Source organism: Hevea brasiliensis, chromosome 8 (assembly GCF_030052815.1).
Source record: "Hevea brasiliensis isolate MT/VB/25A 57/8 chromosome 8, ASM3005281v1, whole genome shotgun sequence".
NCBI lineage: Eukaryota > Viridiplantae > Streptophyta > Magnoliopsida > Malpighiales > Euphorbiaceae > Hevea > Hevea brasiliensis.
Genome location: NC_079500.1, coordinates 12,214,463 through 12,234,356, shown reverse-complemented (window position 1 = coordinate 12,234,356; position 19,894 = coordinate 12,214,463). Strand labels below are relative to the sequence as shown.

General features: G+C 28.5%; 1 protein-coding gene and 1 pseudogene across 1 annotated transcript; both read left to right on the top strand.

Annotated features, from left to right (window-relative positions):
* Positions 1–14,821: 14,821 nt before the first annotated feature.
* On the top strand, positions 14,822–15,310 carry LOC110638692 (lectin-like). Its single transcript, XM_058150676.1, has 2 exons — positions 14,822–14,841; positions 14,944–15,310. The coding sequence occupies exons 1-2, from the start codon at positions 14,822–14,824 to the stop codon at positions 15,308–15,310; spliced, it is 387 nt and encodes a 128-aa protein (XP_058006659.1).
* Positions 15,311–16,962: 1,652 nt separating this feature from the next.
* Positions 16,963–18,701, top strand: LOC110638694 (L-type lectin-domain containing receptor kinase IX.1-like; annotated as a pseudogene).
* The last annotated feature ends 1,193 nt before the right edge of the window (positions 18,702–19,894 follow it).

Sequence of the window (19,894 nt, the reverse complement as noted above, 5' to 3'; positions counted from 1 at the left end):
TCATTTGGGAAATTCGGCCAGCATTAAGGGGGACTGAAATTTCTTGAATTTGATGAAGTTGAAGTGTTAATTAGGTTGAATTAAGTATGTAGATTAAGGATATACACTTTGATTTCATTAAGTGAATGAAATTAATAAATTAGGGTTCTTGAACTTTGAAATTTGGGAGAAAAATTAGAGGAAATGGTCAATTGATGCAAATGACCTTAATTGAGGTTAGAAATGGTCAATTGGAACCATTTGTGATGTGTTGGAATTGGTAGAATTGAAAAGCAATTCGGATTGGTTAGGAGTCCCAATCTGGCAATTTGACCTAGGTTCCTTTGAGGGATCAAAACTAAAATTTTACTAATCCAATTGATATGAGGCCAATTGAGAATGAAATTAGACACATAATGACACATTTTTCATTTAGAAACCATGCCCAGAAAATGACATTTAGATAGTGAACAATTAGGTCAAACCCGAATATTGTGCACTGCCACTGTACTAAAATGACCAAATAAACAGTGTTTTTTCATTTGGCCATAACTTGGGCTAGACAGGTCCAAATGACTTGATTTTTGTGGCATTGGAAATGTATGACATAGCACTACAATTTTTATGAAGAAAACCAACCCAAATTCTGCCCATAACCAAGTGAAATTATCACCCAAAATTAGTGGTCCAAAACTGCCATAACCAATTAGGTGCCCATAAATTCTGGGTAACACCAATCCGGCCAGCCTTATTCAAATGGCCATATCTTCACCTACAAAACTCCAAATGGAGTGATTCAAAAAGAGAATTAAAGATAAGACAATAAGGAACAACTTTGATGAAGGACACTTAGCTAAATTCTCATAGTAATCAGACCAATGGAACAGTCCAAAATAGGGCACAAAAACTGAAAATTTGAAATTGTCATTAAGAGACCTAAAAAATTGAAGGGGCAACCAAAACCAACAAATTAGACACCCAAAATGTGGTATGTGGGTGTAATTGGAATTCACATACTTATTAAGCATGAGAAAGTCAACATTTTGACTTGAATAGTGCCATGAATAGTAACCCTGAAATACAAATTTTTAAGAACATGATTTTAAGCATATTAAGATTAGAATTAAGTAGACATGAATTTATTTATTGGATTTATTATAAGTTGTGATACTGAAACACTGCAAATTATGTGTTTCAGTTGAGAAGAATACGGAGAAAGGAAAGGAAACATCGAGTGAAGGCCTAAAGGCGACTCGTACGAGGTTTGTGCACAACATAGAAATTTCTGTAAATTTTCTTTTGCAAATTGTTTTGAATGAAGTGTGATATTAAATTATGACTTATTTTTATTGAAATTATTATTGAAAGGAACAATATGCTTTTGATCTAAACTGTTGGAAAAATAAATTGTGTGTTTGAATTACAAAGTAATATTTAGAAAATTGTTAAGATAGTTTTGAAATCACAGTGTCATGACCACATATCTGAATGCCTCACTAGCTTGACTAGTAGGAGGAACTAGTTTTGTATTCCCTCTCTGGCTGAAGTGTTGAGGTGTGTGTCAGTAGAGGAAGAAATTTAAATGAGTATCCATAGATTGAGCTAGCTAGCCTTGGTATTCTTTATAAGCCTCTGGCTATTGAAATGAACAATATATTAATGACATGATATGACTGTGTATTTTTATAAAATTTGTTTTGTGACTTCTAAAGTGAAAAATTATTTGACTAAAATTTTAAATTGTGTTTTGTATATGTGTACTATTTTCAGTACCATATTTGGATAAGCGTGATTTAAATTATGCATAAATTAGTATTTTTAGTATGTTGTGCACCACTGAGTCATTGTACTCAGCGATGGCTTTTTATTGCTATCGCAGGTAGAGAGACTAGTAGAGCAGCTAAGTGAGCTGCTGAGGACTATAGCACTGCCTTTGAGATTTTGTCGAGTATAACATTATACCCTTATTGTACATATTTATTTTGATGTATATGACTGTATGTACATGTTGTAAATTGGTCTTGAGCAGTTGTACAGAACTTGTAATAATATTATTTTGGATTTTCTGATGTAAATTTAGACTGATGAATGTAAATCAATTTTTCTTTAATGGAATGTAAATGAAATTATTCAATATTATTTTTGAAAATATTTGAGTTGAGAATTATGAATTGTAGAAATTTTCATTGAATTGTGGAGATGGAGTAATTTTGTGCTGAATTGAGTTGTATAGGTGGTTGATTTTGATGAAGTGAAATATTTGGAAATATTTTCTACAGGTTAAAATTTTTGGTTTTCGTAAATACAGCCGGCACTCTGCCGAAAGTTTTTCAAAATTTGTGGAAAAATAAAAATGGACAAAAAATTTTACTTAATTTTTGAACTTCAATTAAATCTTTTTAATACTTGTTAGAAATGCTCACCACTTTTAAAAAGTAAGAAAATTATTTTAAAATTTCTTGTATTGTATTTAATGGGTTATCGGAAGACAGAGTCGGTAATTCATTAGGTATACTACGGGATCATGTTATGCCTTACAGAGGGGTAAGGTGTGACATTTTGATCCCGAACTAGATCTGTTTCCCACTCTCAGACCTGGCTTGATTCTGCTCCATAACTTATTCTTCTTCTACTTCTTGCCAAACTTTTATCCTTTATCTTTCTTAGTTCTAGATGAGGAAACAGTCTTGGTTAAGTGATTGAACCTCCTTGTATCAGTAGCCTTAAGAATTGTGAATTGCTCGGGTTTTGTACTTTTCAGTCCTGACTCCCTTCAATGATAGCCTCAGCCTCCATCTTTCTTGCAGCCAAAAATCAATGAAGAGTATCTGAAATGCAACCTCTGAGTATATCTCTTTGCTTTTTTCCTATTAATGTCATAATCTTGCCCTACATACTGTAGAAGACTAACAAACTTATCTGTATACTCGTCAACACTCATATCAGCAGTCTTTTTCAGCTATTTAACATCCACCACCTTCAGTTCCTTAGAGCTTTCTAGAAAAGCCCAATTAGTAAACTCTGCCACAAACTGAAACTAGGTCATACTGTCGACCCTGTTAACAACATAGGACTTATATCAATCCTTCACCTTCTTACATTTCAAAGTAAAGTTGGCCATCTGAATGGCCCTACTATCATTAGTGCCCAATTCATCGGTTATCATTTTGACAGCCTTAACATACTCAAAAGGATCATCTCTTTTCTTGTACTTGGGAGCATCCAGCTTTAAGTAGTCTGTCATCTTTGCTTTACCTTGACTACTTAGGTATCGTGCTGTTGAGATAAGCCATAAGGTCTCCTTTATGCATCTACAAACATTTTAGGTGCATATGCTGTCTCTTTGCTGACTTTAAAGGACCTTCTAGGACCTCTTAAAGATTTTCCCCTTTCACTTCTGCTTACTCTCTCCTCAACAGAGTTGGCAGGTAATGCTCCAATACCCTCATTTTTTGGTGGAGTACCGGTCAACCTAGTGGGCCATCTTGAACCTCACATTTTTAAAAGCAAACAAGAAGTGTTGAGCACATAAAAAGTTTATATGGAGTCACATGAACACACAACATATCATCAATCATAGCATACATATAACATACAACATGTAATCATACAAGGACTCAACCCTAAGGGACATGTATATCCCTAACTGTGATGGTCAACACACTTCCTTTCACCTCTCTTCTATACTTTTACTAGCATCTAGGTCCACTCATCTAACCCAGAGCTCTGATACCAACTTTGTAATGACCTTAAGTAGGGGCTATTATTGGCGTTAAGGATCGAGTCAACTTAAGGCTACCAGAACCTGTAACATGCCTAAAACCTATGAACATACCTTTAACATCTATACTACCAATACTTAAACATATAAGAAACCATTACACTTTAGCCTTTTCATCCATACATAAACATCTTTAACATAAAAATGATTCATAAATAGAACCTTAATGTACACAAGCACTAAAATGTAATGGTTTAACACATACACTCCTAAAAGGGTTAACATAAACATAAATGTCATCATTCATACTTAAAATATTATATAACTCTAATTTTCTATTATTACCAGCACAGTACTATCCATTCACATTTTATATGTCTGTCTACTCATATATCACACATAAAGAAAAGTGCTAAAACTACTCCTGATACTCTCTTTATAAAGAACTCTTCTAATCCTACAATTCTGCATTTGGTGGTTAGGGGAAAGGGGTAAGCTTGCACAAGCTTAGTGAGTAAACTAACCAACATTAATTATATCATTCGTTTCATACATATGCAATGCATCATCCAAATGGGTTTTCACATCATAAACATTTTACGTAGGATGGACTTGTCACTAGTAACTCCCCAAATCTAATGTGCCCGTCTCATATAGAGGCTCTTCAGGACTTTCACTTAAAATATGACATGTGTCATGCACTTGGGGCAACTTAGAGATCTCCCCTGACAAGGCATCGTAAAGATCTCCCCATGAGATTTACTTATGGATCTAGAACATACATAACATAACATAGTCATATACATGAGAGGAGTTAGTGGGTCATCCATCATTCATCAATGCACCAATAACAAATATGCAATTATGCAATATCTTCGTGTTCTAGATATATACATCCTAAATAAATATGACATGATACATGAGGATGATCATAATTAAAATTAATACTTTACATTTATCAAGGTTAAAATTACTCATCTCTTGTAGCCTATTAACCTCCTATCTCAAATGGCAGCTATCCTCGGATCCTTAACCTTTTAAGTCCTTCAAGCCCAATCCTATAAAATCAGACTTTAGAGAGTTATACAAGGCTCTAAATACACATAATAAACATCTTATTGTAGTCCCTTAAGAACCATGAAATTTGGTTTTGGAACCTTGGAATCGAAGGACAAATAAAGTAGGCAGAACCAAGTTCGGCTACCAAAGTCTTGGGCTTTGGCTGTCAAACCTTGGAACATTGGTGCCCATTTTAGACAGTAGCCACTATAGCTATCGAAGTGTTGGACTTCGGCTATCGAATTTAGAGAATTTTTAGATTTTCTGAAAAACTGCATACTTCGGCTGCTGAACCTATGGTTTTTAGCAGTCGAACCAGGGAATTTTCAAAATTCCCTAGTCGAAAAAAGTAGAATCCTTCTTCCATCAACAACCAAAATCACTCTAAAGTTCCAAAATTCAAACAAAACACATAAACAAGTTTCTAAGGCCTAAAACAACTTGAAATCATACTTAATACCCACATACATTAACCCAAAACCAACATAGTATATACATGGATTTCTTCAAATCCATCAAGGGGAACTAGCCATTTAAGGCCCATAACACTTAAGCATGATTAAACTAACAATAAAAAACATGCAATTCCTACATGCATCATAAAACTCTAACCCTAACATGCATAACTTCCTAAAACTCATCTTAAAAACAACTTTTCATGAAATTGAAGTTATAGAAACCTAATCCCTCGTCAACTTTCTTAGATCTACCTATTAGATCAAGAAGAAAAGAATATTATCTCTTTTCTTAAAGCTTGGAGGTGAGAGAATCAAAGCCCCTAAACTTGAATCTACTCTTCCAAACTTCTAAATGGAAGAATCTACCTTCAGATCTTGAAAAACCCAAGGAAACCTCTTTAAAGAGCTTCTTATATGCTCCAGCAGTTGAGAGAGAAAGAAAAAGAGAAAAGCTAAGTGTTTTGGCAAAAAAAAGGGCTTTGGTTCCTTTTATATCCTCAAGGTTGAGGAACTTTCGGTTGCCAAAAGTCTAACTTTCGGCTGCCAGAGTCCATTCTATCTAAAAGAGTATTTGAATAGAAAAAGGCACTTCGGCTACCCAAAGTCCATCCTTTGACTACCGAAATTTCTTCTGCTAAAAACACTTACTTAAAAACTTTTAGGAAAGAAAACTTTTAAAATATCTTCATTTTTAAATACATTTTGAACATCTCAAACACATATAAACAAATATATACACATATATAAATATATTTTCACATCTTACAGCCGCTCTCTCATTAATGAAATTTTTAATTTTTACCAAAATATTCTATCAAAGATAGATATTCCGACATTGGAAAATAGCAGATATTACACCAAAAGCACTTAGAGTTGAATTGGAACCGAAACTAATATTTGATTCATTTTTTTGATTCCAAAAAATGAAATAACTGAAATTTGGTTCTGATTCTAGTTCTTACAAAGAATTGAACCGAAATCGAAACCATAACCGCACTACCCTAAATTATAGGATTGAGTCAATTCCCTTATAATTTATAGATATACAATCATATTCTAATAAAATCAAATGTCAAATATTAATTAATGTAATTTTTGATAGGTAAATGATTATTTAAAAAAATTAAATTTGCAAACGTAAAAGTTCCTATAACTAAAGCAAAAAAAAAGAAAATGTGGCTATTTGACTTAATTAAAGTGTGATATTACCTTTTTTTTTTTTTGGTTTAAAGACTCATTCCAGCCTCGGACGGCTATTTTGACATAGTTAAAAGTGTGAAATTAAATGTCCATTTGAAGATTCTTCAAAACACTTCTTTTTTGCTTTTTCAATAAAAGTGGACAAGGCTTTAGAACTACACAAAGAGTCAAAAACCTAGTGGAGCCACATTCAAGTGAGGTTCAATTGAGCCACTCAATCAAAAAAGAAAATTTTTTTGATATATAGGTGTACTAGTATGATGCCCATGCTATATATGAGCAATTTATAAATTTTATTTATAATTTAATTTTTAATTACATTTTAAATAAAATAAATTATTATTATTAAATTAATTTTAAATTAAAATTTCTCTTTTATTTAATTTAATTTGAATAAGTTTTTGCTTGTTATAATAATAAATTTTTAACTAATTTATAATCTAATTAATTAAAATACATATTTAATTCTTTTTATACGTATATTAATAGTAATTTTCATGATTATTTCCGTTTAAAATGTAATAAAAATACTTTATTCATAAAATAATTCAAATTTTATGAAATTTTCATATTTTATCTCATAATTTATATAAATCAATATTTATTTTGTATAAATTATAGAAAATATATTAAATTAATGAGAAAAATAATATTATTTTAAAAATACATAAATATAATATTTTTTTATTATTAATATAATAAAAATATTAAATTACTAATAATGAATTGAATTATTTCATCTTAATAATAATGAAAATATATAACTTTATTATTAATTAAAAATAACATTTTATTATATTATTTTTTAAAGATGCTATATCTAAGTGTAAATTCTTTTTTGTTAATTTGATATATTTTTTATAAAATAATTTTTTGACAAAAATAGTTATCATTTTATATAAATTTATAATATAAAATAAATATATTTTATAAAAATTAAAATTTTAAAATAGCATTATTTTCTATTAATATAATAAATATTAAAAATATATTCTATTTTTTAAAAAACAGATTATATAATTTTAATACTGTAACTATAATTGTTTTTAATAATCTTTATTTATAGTTAAATTTTCGATGCAATCATATTTGATTTATCTTTGAAATTCTACTTCTATATAAAAATATAGTTAAAAGATAATTTATGCATAAAAATATAGATATTTAATTAAAATTTAAAAATAATTCTATTGAAAATTAATGATAATAAAATATGAATAATCAAAATATTAGTTATAATTGCATTTGGTATATAATTATAATGAAATAAAATATTCAAAAGTTTGAGAGATATTAAATAAGAAATTTATAAAAAAGATTAATAATTAAATAAATATTAATTAAATATATTTAAATAAATAAATTTTGACAATAATAACTAATAACTTTTGAAAGAAATAATAAAAAAGTATAAATAAAAAAATAATTTAAGAGCACTTAGGTGAAATGAAAATACTTGATAAGAAAAGAGTGTTCGATGTGTATTAAATATGTTATATGACATACTATATATAGACAAATAAATGAAAATCATTTAAATAAAAAATTAATTTATAATTAAATATTATTTAATTAAAAAATAGTAGCAAACATTCAAATTTAATTTTTATAATAGTAAAATATTTTCTATTTACTTGATCTTTTCAATTAAATCATCATAAGTTGACTATTATAATAATAATAATAATAATAATAATAATAATAATAATAATAATAATAATAATAATAATAAGTATTAATTAATATTAAAAAAATGAAATGAAAAGAATATTAAATTATTAACATAAAAAATAATACATACTAATTATAAATAAGTCAAATCTATATAACTTATTTTTATAACTTTTTATGTAAATTACACTTTTTGTCTCTTAAATTTTTTAATCAAGATTTCATAATAAATTTTCCGTAATTGATTATTTTATAAAAAAAAGCACCATTTTTTTTAAATTTAATGTAATGAATTGTAAAATTTCATTAAATCACCTTACTTTTTTAACAAAATAATTTTATTTTATTTTAAAATAAATAATCATAGAATACATTTTTTTAATGAAAATTTAAAAAATGCAGATTTAAACTTGAATTAAGCACTTAATTAAAATATCTTTTAATAAAAAACATAAAAGCAATAACTACAAAATGAAAGACGATAATCACAAAAGTAATTTAACTCCACTTAAGGAGAGAAATAAGACAAATAAAATAATTCTATATCAAGGAATGAAATTAAAAAAAAAAAAAAAAGCAAATCTGTTAATTAAAGATTTATTGGAAGTATATAAAAAGAAGAGGACTTTGTTGTAGGTTTACACAACTATAGCTTCAAACTCTATTTTTTTTTTTAATATGTCAGGGCATTTATTTAATTTATTTCTATTTTACGATTTACGTAATATTCATTCTTTACACATTTATTACTGCTCTCTCAATAATTTTTTTTTTCTTTCTAAAAATTGCATATGAATTCTTCCCTTATAAGTAATATGAACAACACTTATTAATTGGCTCATACTGAATTAGATTAGCAAAACTCAAAAATAAAAAGCTAAATATATAAGTTTATCTCTAAATTTTATATAAAAAAAATCATTTTTGTGGTACTGAACTTTTAAAACGTTTCATGATATACTTTAATTTTTATAAATATTTCATGTTACACCTCAATTTCAGTAATATCTCATGATATATCTCAATTCCTGTAAAAGCGAAATTAAGGTATTTTTTAGATATTAAATAATAAATTATTATGTCAGTATAATTAGAATTCATACTCTATTTTAAAGATACTTTAATTTTATTTCATGAGAGTCGAGGTATGTAATATTTTAAAAATTTAAGATGTGATCAGATTTTTTTATTAAAATTTAAATATAAAATAATGTATTAAAATAAAAAAAGCAAAGGCTGGTGTGGCGTTATGAGATTTTAGAGTGTGAACTAACATAATATATTAATTTGTTTCAAACCCACGTGTTGTTAAAGCGTGTGACACTTTTTGACAAGACAAACATTCCTTTGTAAGATTCCCTTGATAAAGATATCTACGCACTTTTCACGGTTGTTTCGTTTCTACTTTTTTTTGTTCTACGTAATCAAATTGTAATATTAATTACACCTTTTTTAATTAGACATTTTAATGTTGGAGAATTGTTTGATAGACTACTAATAAAAATCTCTTTCTTTTTAAGATTTTTTATTTTGAAAAATTATTAATTATTTTTTTATTTTAATAAAATTAATTATTAAAATTTTTTTATTTAAAAAACATATTAACCAGTTTTTATATTTTTAATTTATTTATTTTTTTAATTATTTTAAACGTTAATTTGAATTTTATTTAATTATTTTAATATTATAAAATCTCTATATAATTTCAGTAATTGTAATTTTTTTTAAATATATTAATTAATAAAAGATTTAATTTAAATTAATTGAAAAGATTAAAGAATAATCCGTGTAAAAATATAAAATTTTTTCTATAATATATATATATATATATATATATATATATATATATATATATAATAGTCCATTGCTTATACGATTGTCGCTAGTGTATTAATGACAGATTAGTGAAATATCAATGATCGATCTATCGTTAATCAATGGTGAAATTTTAAATTTATCTTTGATACTTATATATATATTTTTTTATAGTGGATGGAAAATTTTTATGGTGAAAATGAGATACGTCCTAAAAAAATTTATCAAGAATATTTATGTATGGTTAAATTTTATTCAAAAATATTAAATTAAACTTATGAATATAAAAATTTATTGTGTGCGTTTGTTGAGTCTCATTATCCCATGTTTACTTGTGATCCCAGTAATTGATCAATATGTAAATAAATGAAATAAGGTTTAATTTGTCTTCTATATTTATTGGAGAGGTTCAATTTAGTTTATTTTTAATTTTTAGTCTAATTTAATTCATAAATTTTGATTTATGTTCAAATTAATTCGATTAACAAAAATATTATTTTTTAATATTAAAATATAATATAAAAATAATTATTTAATATTTTAATTATACAAATTATACAATATAAAAATAATATTTTAATATCATTTTTAAAATATTTAATTATTTTGTTTAAATAATATTAAAAAATAACTTTTGTTAATATTAAAATATTATTTTTATATTATATAATTAATTTGTTTATATATCAAATAATTTATTTAAATAAATTGTTTATATATTAAATAATTTTTAATTTTAATTAATTATATGAAAATATAAAAATATTTTTTTATATTTTCAGTTTAATTAATAATATTGAATAATAAAAATAATATTTTTATTTTTATTAATTAATTATATAATATAAAAATAATATTGTAATATTTTAAAAAATAATTAAATAATTAAATAATTACACATTTTTATTAATTGAATTAATTTGAGCATAAATCAAAACTTATAAATTAAATTAAACCAAAAATTAAAAATGAACTAAATTGAATCTCTCCGAAATTAAATCTTATTCCATAAGTAAACTGTGATATACCCAACTTCACATTTATCCTTTATGTCAATTGTAAATATTATAATTATTTGAATAAATCTCCTAAAAAAATCTCGAACTTTGACATTTTTAACAATTATATCCTAAACTATTTTTTTAAATAATTGTATCCTAAACTTTAGACTTAGTTACAATTTTTTTTTTTTTTACCAAAGGTACAGGAGAGGGGATCGAATCGGGGACGTGGATGCCCTTGCCGCTGCACCAAATTCAGGCGGGTGACTTAGGGGGTGTTTGGTTTACCTGTTGGGTGCAGCTGATAGCTGATAGACACCCAAACAGGTAAACTATAGTGTTTGGCAAGCTCAAAAAAATAGAGCTGATAGCTGATGGGCAACTGATATGATACCCATCAGCTGCAGTTTGTATCAGCTCTATTTTTAGAGCTGTTTCTCATCAGCTGATAGCTGATTTGGTTTTATTTTTTATTTTGACCATATTATCCTTTTTTATTTAACTAGAAAATTAATATTATTAATATTTTTATTTTTTCATTTTAAATTTTAACATTTTAATTAACGTATTTTAATTTTGATAAAATATTTTTTATTAATAACATAAAATATAAAATATTTATTTATATCTAAAAACTTAAAATTAATTATAAAATTTTCTATTAACAATAATAATTATTTTATTATTTTATTTATATTTTTAAAATTATTTAATTATCTTAAAAAATAATTATTTTCTTATTTCAATAATAAAATAAATGATATAATATAAAAGATTAATAATTATATATTTATTTAAATAATATAATATATTAATTTAATAATTATATATTTAATATAATGTAATAAATTTATAATTTTATATTTATTTAAATAATAAAATAAATTATATGATATATGCCCTTATTAGTCATTTCACATATCAACAGTAACAGCTAAATATAATTTTACCAAACACTTAACATAAAGCATTATCATCACTATCGGTTATCATTATCACTAACAAGAATACTATTATCACTAATGCTATCGATTGTATTCAACAGTTAAACCAAACAGGCCCTTAGTTACAATTGAACCCTACCCTTAACATCTCTGTTAAAAATTAACAGATGCCACATCACCCAAGCTAATTAAATTAATTATGTAAACCTAGAAACCTCTTCCCCCATCGTCGCCTTCCTCATCTTCTTCTGACCTCTAATTCAAACCGAAGCTAAAATGTCATCTTGATGAATTCCATTTGATATACTCAAAAACTTAAACCCAGAATTCATAACATACCCAATTTAAGCAAAGGACAAAGCTAATCTCAGAATTCATGGCATACCCAATTTCAACATACCCATAAATTGATGTCATGAATGTATATAAAGTCCTGTTGTGAGCATAATCCCAAGTGCAAAGCCATATTCAAAAGTTTTAACCTCAACACTTAATTCTTCCACATTTGCATCAAATACTCTCAACCCATGATACAATTTCAAGGTGACAGTCAAATTCGACGTAGAACGAAAACTAATAGCACCAAAAACAAAACTCAGATTTGAAAAATCAACCCCATTTGACATATATTACTCTAAAACCCCATTTGATCTGCTGGCTCTCACTAATCGATTGAAAAGGATTTAAACCCAACTCGAACACACCTGATACCCTTCGCAACTTCTCATGCAACTGCCATTGAAGCCGTGTTAAGGGTGGGTATTACGTTGATTTGGAAATACTCTAGAATTGGGTCTCTACGGATGGTGATTTTGGTAATCGGCACTAGGTGAGGAAATGAGATATGGATGTGTGATTGAAATGGAGCCAAGTATGGGAGAAAGGTGAAGAGCACTGTGTGCTCCACTGGCTAGGATGTCGCATAAGGGAAGACCTATCGAAGCAACCAAGAGCAACCGCCAACGACATCAAAGCTTGGTGTCGTTCCAGCGAGGCCTGGCCGGCAGTTTGCTTCTGTGGCTAGCTTTGGTTTACTAATGTAGCCTGCATGTTTTTTGTGAGGAGGAAGAAGATGGGGGCATTAAACCATGCCGTTGGGTTTTGTTCTAATTACAATACACCCACTAAAATTTATGTTTAATTAAAGTTAATTTATTGTAATTATGTTTGATTTGGAAGATTAATGCAGCTAATGTGGCATCTCTGTTAATTTTTAACAGAGATGTTAATGGCAAGGTTCAATTATAACTAAGTCTAAAGTTCAAGTTATATTTATTAAAAAAAAAAGAGGTTTAGAGTACAATCGTTAAAAATGTCAGATTTTTTTTGAGATTTTCCCTAATTATTTTAAAAGAGTATGCAAATGATATCCGAAATTGAGGAATCAATTGGTATTGTGAAACAAAAATTGCTCAATTATTTAAAAGTAATTCCTTTAATTTTTGTTATTGCTATTTTTTTGTCCTACAGTAAAATTAGCTGGTTTATAAAGATATGCATGAAACTCATTATCTAGCTTCTTTTAGCAATTTTTTTTTTGTCAATGCTTCTTTTAGCAATTAATAACTCCGTCTAAATAGTTTGCGCTTAGCCAGTCCCAAGCCTGGATAAAGGAGGAGGATTGCGATAGGTGACAACCAGCGTAAAAATTTCGTCACACCTTATGATATGGATTCAAACTCAAAATTTTTGAGATAAAGGCTTAATTGAGTTGAGTTGAGTTGAGCTTCTTTTAGCAATTAATCCACATTCTTCTTCAACATTGATAGGTCATCATCAATCAATGGAAGATCAACGATGGCAACAAATATTTATGCAAAGATATAAGAAATTTAGAGATACCAATGGTCTAACCAAAATAGATTTATATCTCAATTTTTTTGAATTTAATGACAATTTTGATTCTGTTTTTCACATCTTTCAATAATAAAAAAAAAAAAAAACATGAATCAAATTTTCTAATTTTATGGAAGATGGCGAAAAGAATTGCCAGTGGCACATGCATAGAGTCACAATTGAATAAATATTTAGTGGGGGATAGAAAAGACTAGATGAGCAATGATCTAAGTATGAATCCCAAATCATTAGAAGTATAAAGGCCTATTTGGTATTATTATTAAAATTATTATTAAAAAAATTATTTTTTTAAAATATATTAATTAAAATATATTAAAAAATTAAAATTAAATTTAATAAATTTTATTTATAAAAACATTAAAATAATAAAATAATTTTTTTTAAAATTTTTTTAATAATATTTAAAATAATATTTTTATTAAAAAAATAATTTCGGTCGTTCAATTGCAATGTAAACAAACACTAAGTATCCATTAAGAATTTCACAAAAACTGAACATCGCCAATAAGAAAATACAATAGAGAATATTGATGACTACTGCACAAGTCAAGGGAAATTAAGAAGAGGTGAAGAATAGTGCATGTGGAATTTTTTTTAAAGGTAAGCGAACTGCAAGAGTGTTATTTTTTTTTAATTAAATAAATTATCAGAATCGGAATCATGAGGACCAGAACTACTCAGAACCAACCTTAATCGATTCAATCTCAATCCCATCTTTTCTAAACCAAAACTGCTGATTTTGATCTGAACCAAATCGGCGGCGAAGTGTAGGCCCAAAAAGTATCATGATCACATTAGTAGGTCAAAAGCAGTTTCCATTTTTCTCTGCAAACACTATTTTTGTTTTTGTATTTTCCAGCCTTTTTATTATTTTATTAATAATAAAGCATTTTTTTTACCAAGACTCCAACACTTTTTCTTTAGAAAAAATTCCTAAAGCGTCCATACTAAATTAAAGATGTGAACTTTAATTAAAAGAAAATTTAATTAAATTTTTATATAATTATACTTTGATCTTTATTTCTTTTTAAAATAGTATTTGAATTCTTTCATCGGAGAATTGACGAAAGGGTAAATGAATTTTAATGTATGAAAATGTATTTCCCTCCCTATTAAATGGTTGCATCCTCCCATTTGTGAGACAACAAAGACCAAAACAAGCAAATAATAATAAGCAGCGTTCTTATCCACCTCCTTTCAACCACGGAAATCCCCTACTACAAGAACTTGCATTTCAGATTTCGCAGACATCAATTCTTTAGCTCAATTATCGGCACGCTTTTGCTTACCACCGCGCCTTTCACCCACCAAACATCCATAGAAGACACTAGTTTCAGTTTCAACGAGTTCAACCCAGAAAATAAGCTGGACATAAAGTTGGAGGGAGATGCTTACACATCAAGCTCAATCATTGAACTCACCAAGGACATGGAAGTTTTGAGCTCAAATGCAAGTGTTGGTCGAGCCACATGTGGCAGACCGATGCACCTTTGGGACAAGGCATCTGGTAATCTTGCAGACTTTGCTACCCATTTTTCGTTCGTTATCTACTCGCATAATTCTAATAGGAAAGGCAGTGGCTTTGCGTTCTTCCTTGCTGCATAAGTAGTAGCAAATTGTTACCTCAACGAAGATGCAGCTAATTTAATTAAAGAAAATTTTGAGCTGCTGCTATACACTTTGCAAAAAGAAAAACAGGTTCCATGAAATCAATTAAGTACACAATTTGATGTTACTGTGAAATAGTTTCCGCAAGTGCACAGGTTACAGTACAATAGTTTTTAAAAAAATATCATTCCTATAGGAAATTGTGTTTAAATTGGAAATAAAAGAATAAGCTAATTAGAATGCTAAAATTTAAAGATATTAATAATGAAATTTAAAATTAAAATTGATATTTGAGAGATTTAAACTAAACCAAACAATTAATTAAACTAATTAAACTAGATGACTAAAATTTAAATTGAAATTACTAATTATGAAATTGGGAGGATTTAAATCTAACTTCAATAAAAATTAAGGCGATTCTAGAGATAGAGATTTTCAATATTACTTGCATGTGGTTTTTCCCCAATTTAGCCAAACACATGAGATTTGTAATTTTTGAAAGAAATTAATTCTTAATTCTTTGAAACCTTTCTCAAGCATTTCAAAGTTGGTTTTCATCAAATCAAACGATGTTTTCACGGTATTTCAAACCTGATAAAAACCCATTTAAAGCTCTAATTGATTATAAAAGTCATATTAATCTTCTTAACTTATTTCTAACACCAAGAAAACCAAGTTTATTGCAAGATTATCTATCCTAAACATTCACTTTTCAGTTCATCTGTAAAGGATTAAGACTTAACTTAATGACGATCCTTTAATCAAGTAAGACAATAAGCTTACAAGCAATAAATAAAAAAATGCAGCAAATCTCATTTAAATAACTAAATCAGTTCAAAAACCACAATACAAAACAATATTTACAGACCCATCTTTAGAATCTCAAAGTTCTACTCACAAATCATGATTTCAAGACAAAATCAATTGAAGAAATAAAGAAGAAATGGAAATCTAAGCTAAGGGAAAGAAAAACTCAGTAAAATGGTGAAAAAACTGCTGCTGGAACGCTAGAGAAGGCGTCCTCTTGGCTGCTGCAAACCCGATCTAAGGTGCCTCTTTCTCTTTCTCTCTCTTTTGCAAGAATCCTTTGTTTTCTCCTTGTGGTAAGAGAGAGAAAAAGATGATTTTATATCCCTCATGGGTCTGCCCTAAAAATGGGTCAAATGACAGAAGATTATGGAAAAAGATGATGTATTAGGTCAGATAAGAGAAAGTGCTACGTCAGCATTTTCATTAAAATGACACAAGCTGAATCGAGTTGTGTTACGCTTGTGTCGCAAGTTGTTCAACTTTCTAGACAATTTTTGGGACTCATCAGGTGCACCGACACAGACTGCACCAACACAGACTGCGACATAAGCTACACAAGCTGTGTCATATATTGTGCAACTTTCTGTTTCTTTAAAATTCAACTTCAAATTTTTCTCTTTAAAATTTTGCAAATCAGCTTTGATTTCTTTCAAATGGCTGCTCTGATCAAAATATCATCAAAATTCTCCATATTTTAACGTACAAAATAAGTAAATTCCATAAATTAAGCTAGGAAATATGAAAAGAGAAAATTAACTAAATAAGGGCTAATTTCTATCATAAAAGCTATAATCAAGGGTAAATTAGTTGCAAGAATTATACCTAAATAATGATATAAAATGCATGCATCACTTGCCCTCATTGGCTCTCAACTTCAGCCTTTATCAGGTGGTTCACATCTTGGTCTCTTAAGCCGCCAAAACTTCAGCACTGTGCCTGCATTTGTTGCTGTGGAATTCGACACGCGACATAGTAGTAAATGGGATCCTGAAGGTGTGGAGGAACATATAGGCATTGATCTCAACTCAATTGCTTCTGTCAAAATCAAGGAATGGTCCTGGAATGACATTAGTATTGGAAAAAGAACTGATGCTTCAATTTACTACTATTCGAGCTCGAAAAATTTAAGTGTTTCTGTGACTAATGGTCATACAGGTTCTGCGAGTAGATACTCCTATGGTCTTTATTTCTTAATAGACCTGAAGGATTATTTACCAGAATGGGTTACATTTGGATTCTCAGCATCTACCTCCAAGTCACATTTTGAGAAACACCAGATTTACTCGTGGGGTTTCACCTCAAATTTACCATTTCCTGAAAATTTCACCAGTCCTCAACTTCTCTTGCCAAAATTCTCTAGAGAACGAAAGGGTAAGAGCTGGTGGCTCTGGCCTTTGTTGGGCTTTAGTGGCACACTGGTTTTTTGTTTTTGTTTTTGATTTCGTTTGGTTCTGCTGTTGGATGAAGAGGAGAAGGGGGAACTCAGATGATGAATTTGGGAAGGAGAACGGACCAAGGCATTTTGCCTACGAGGAATTGATTGCTGCAACCAATAAATTTTTGACGGAAAAGTTGCCTGGACAAGGAGGCTCCGGAATGATTATGAAGGGTTTTTGAGAAACAGGAGTGCAAAGGTTGCTATGAAGTGGATAACTTCCAAGTCTCTACAAGGGTTGAAAGAATATGAATCGGAAGTGAAAGCTATTAGCCAATTAAGGCACAGAAACTTGGTCAAACTCAAAGGCTGGTGTTGTAAAAAGCAAAAGCTCCTCCTTGTCTACGAGTTCACGCCAAATAAAAGCCTGGATTTACATCTTGCAAACAAGACAGGCTTGTTGACATGGAAGACGAGGTACGGGATTGCTTGGGGTTTGGCCTCGGCCTTGTATTACCTGCAAGAAGAATGTGAACAATATGTCCTCCATCGTGATATCAAATCAGGCAACGTGTTGCTGGATTCAAATTTTAACGCTAAGCTTGGTGATTTTGGGCTAGCTAGGTTTGTAGAACATGGGGAAGGGTCACATACTACGGTTTTGATCGGAACGCCAGGCTACATCGCTCGGGAGTATGCAGCAAGCTGCAAACCTACAAAGAAATCCGAAATCTATAGCTTTGGTATAGTTGCTTTGGAAATAGCATCTGGAAAGCTCGCTTTCAACAAGTTGATGGAAATGTTTCTGATGGTAAGATGAAACTGTTACAATGGGCCTGGAAACATTATGGAAGTGGAAATATATCTGCTGTAACTGATCCAGAACTGGAACAAAATTGTACTGGGGAAGAAATGAAATGTTTGATTATTGTTGGGCTTGCTTTTGCTAATCCAATTTATTCTGATTGCCCTTCGGTGGGGGAAGCAATTGATAGGCTCAAGGCTAAAGCTCCATTGCCAGAATTGCCATCTGAGATGCCAATGCCTTCAAAAGTTGCCCATCTTCAGGCCAATCTGTTGGCATTTTCCATATCTTCATCCAGTGTTGCCAATGGCGAAACTAAATTTTCAAGCACTAATTCTGACACTCCCTCATCAATATCACTGCAAGTTCTAATACTGCTTATTAGACATACTATATGAAGTGTTTTTACTTGTTTCGTTGTGGTTTTTCAATCCCATTTATGTTAATTTAATCGAATACAATGTTGAGAACGAATAAGATTTGCCATTTATTTATGCTATCTAGGCATTGTGGATTTCAAGAATTATCTGGCTTATACGATATATATATTATGAATAATGTCACATATAGAGAGACAAAAAAAAAAAAAAAAAAAAACCTTATGTCACGCAGGACAAATTAATTATATTGGGTTATTCAGCAATAATAGTCATGATACTTTGAATTAAGGCTCTCTTTATTTTATGAAAAATAATTTTTTTTAAAATTTTTTATGTTAATGGTATTTTTTTTAAACAATGTTTATCGTATTTAAAAAATAGATTAATAAAAAATAATTTTCAAATTTTGAGAAACTAATATATATATATATATATATATAAATTTAATAATTATTTACTAATAAATTTTGATTTAATGATGTCAAAGTTAATTCTCCATTTCAAACGCTTGTCAACATCAAAGTGACAAATAAGAAATTATTGGTGTAAAAAAAATTCTTATTATTATCATCAACATCTCGTTGTCAGTCATCCTTTAGCAAAATCCGTTTGAAATTATTGTTTGAAACTTTATTCAAAATATCACCACCTTAAATATATTATTTAAAAATCTTTAAAAATTAATTTTAAAATTAAATTTTAATTATTTGAATTCAAAATGTTTTCCAATTTTAAATTTATAGGCATAATTTATATGATGTTTTAAAGGTTTTTGAATTTACTTTTTGCAATTTTAAAGGCTTTTGATGGCTCAAAACAATTTTTACAAGTCTATTTCTAAATCTCAAATATTACTAGCAAAAGCAAAATTAGCAAGCTAATCTAAAATTAGGTTGCTAATTGCTCTTAGGTGAAAACAATGATTTTGCTATTTTGGATAAAAGCAAAATTTGCAAGCTAGTTTTGAAATTAGCAAGCTAATTCTAATAGCAAACTTTTATGCGTGCAAAAAAAAGATAAAATAATGACTAATTTTTCAACTTAAATTAAATCCTTTTTCAAGAAACTTTAAAATTTTTTATTGCTTTTATTTTTGGGAAAAATTCTTGTTCTTTTTTTATTAAATCTTCTCTCTTATCTTTATTAGAGCTTACAATTGTATTGAGAGCTTGAGAGATATCCAAATAAAGAGAAATCTTGTATTTTAGTTG

Bases quoted from the DNA above. Each gene is read 5' to 3' on its own strand.
- LOC110638692 (XM_058150676.1), top strand. From the start codon at position 14,822: ATGGTTGCATCCTCCCATTT. The intron at 14,842-14,943 runs GTGAGACAACAA...CTTGCATTTCAG, and splicing joins ATGGTTGCATCCTCCCATTT to ATTTCGCAGACATCAATTCT.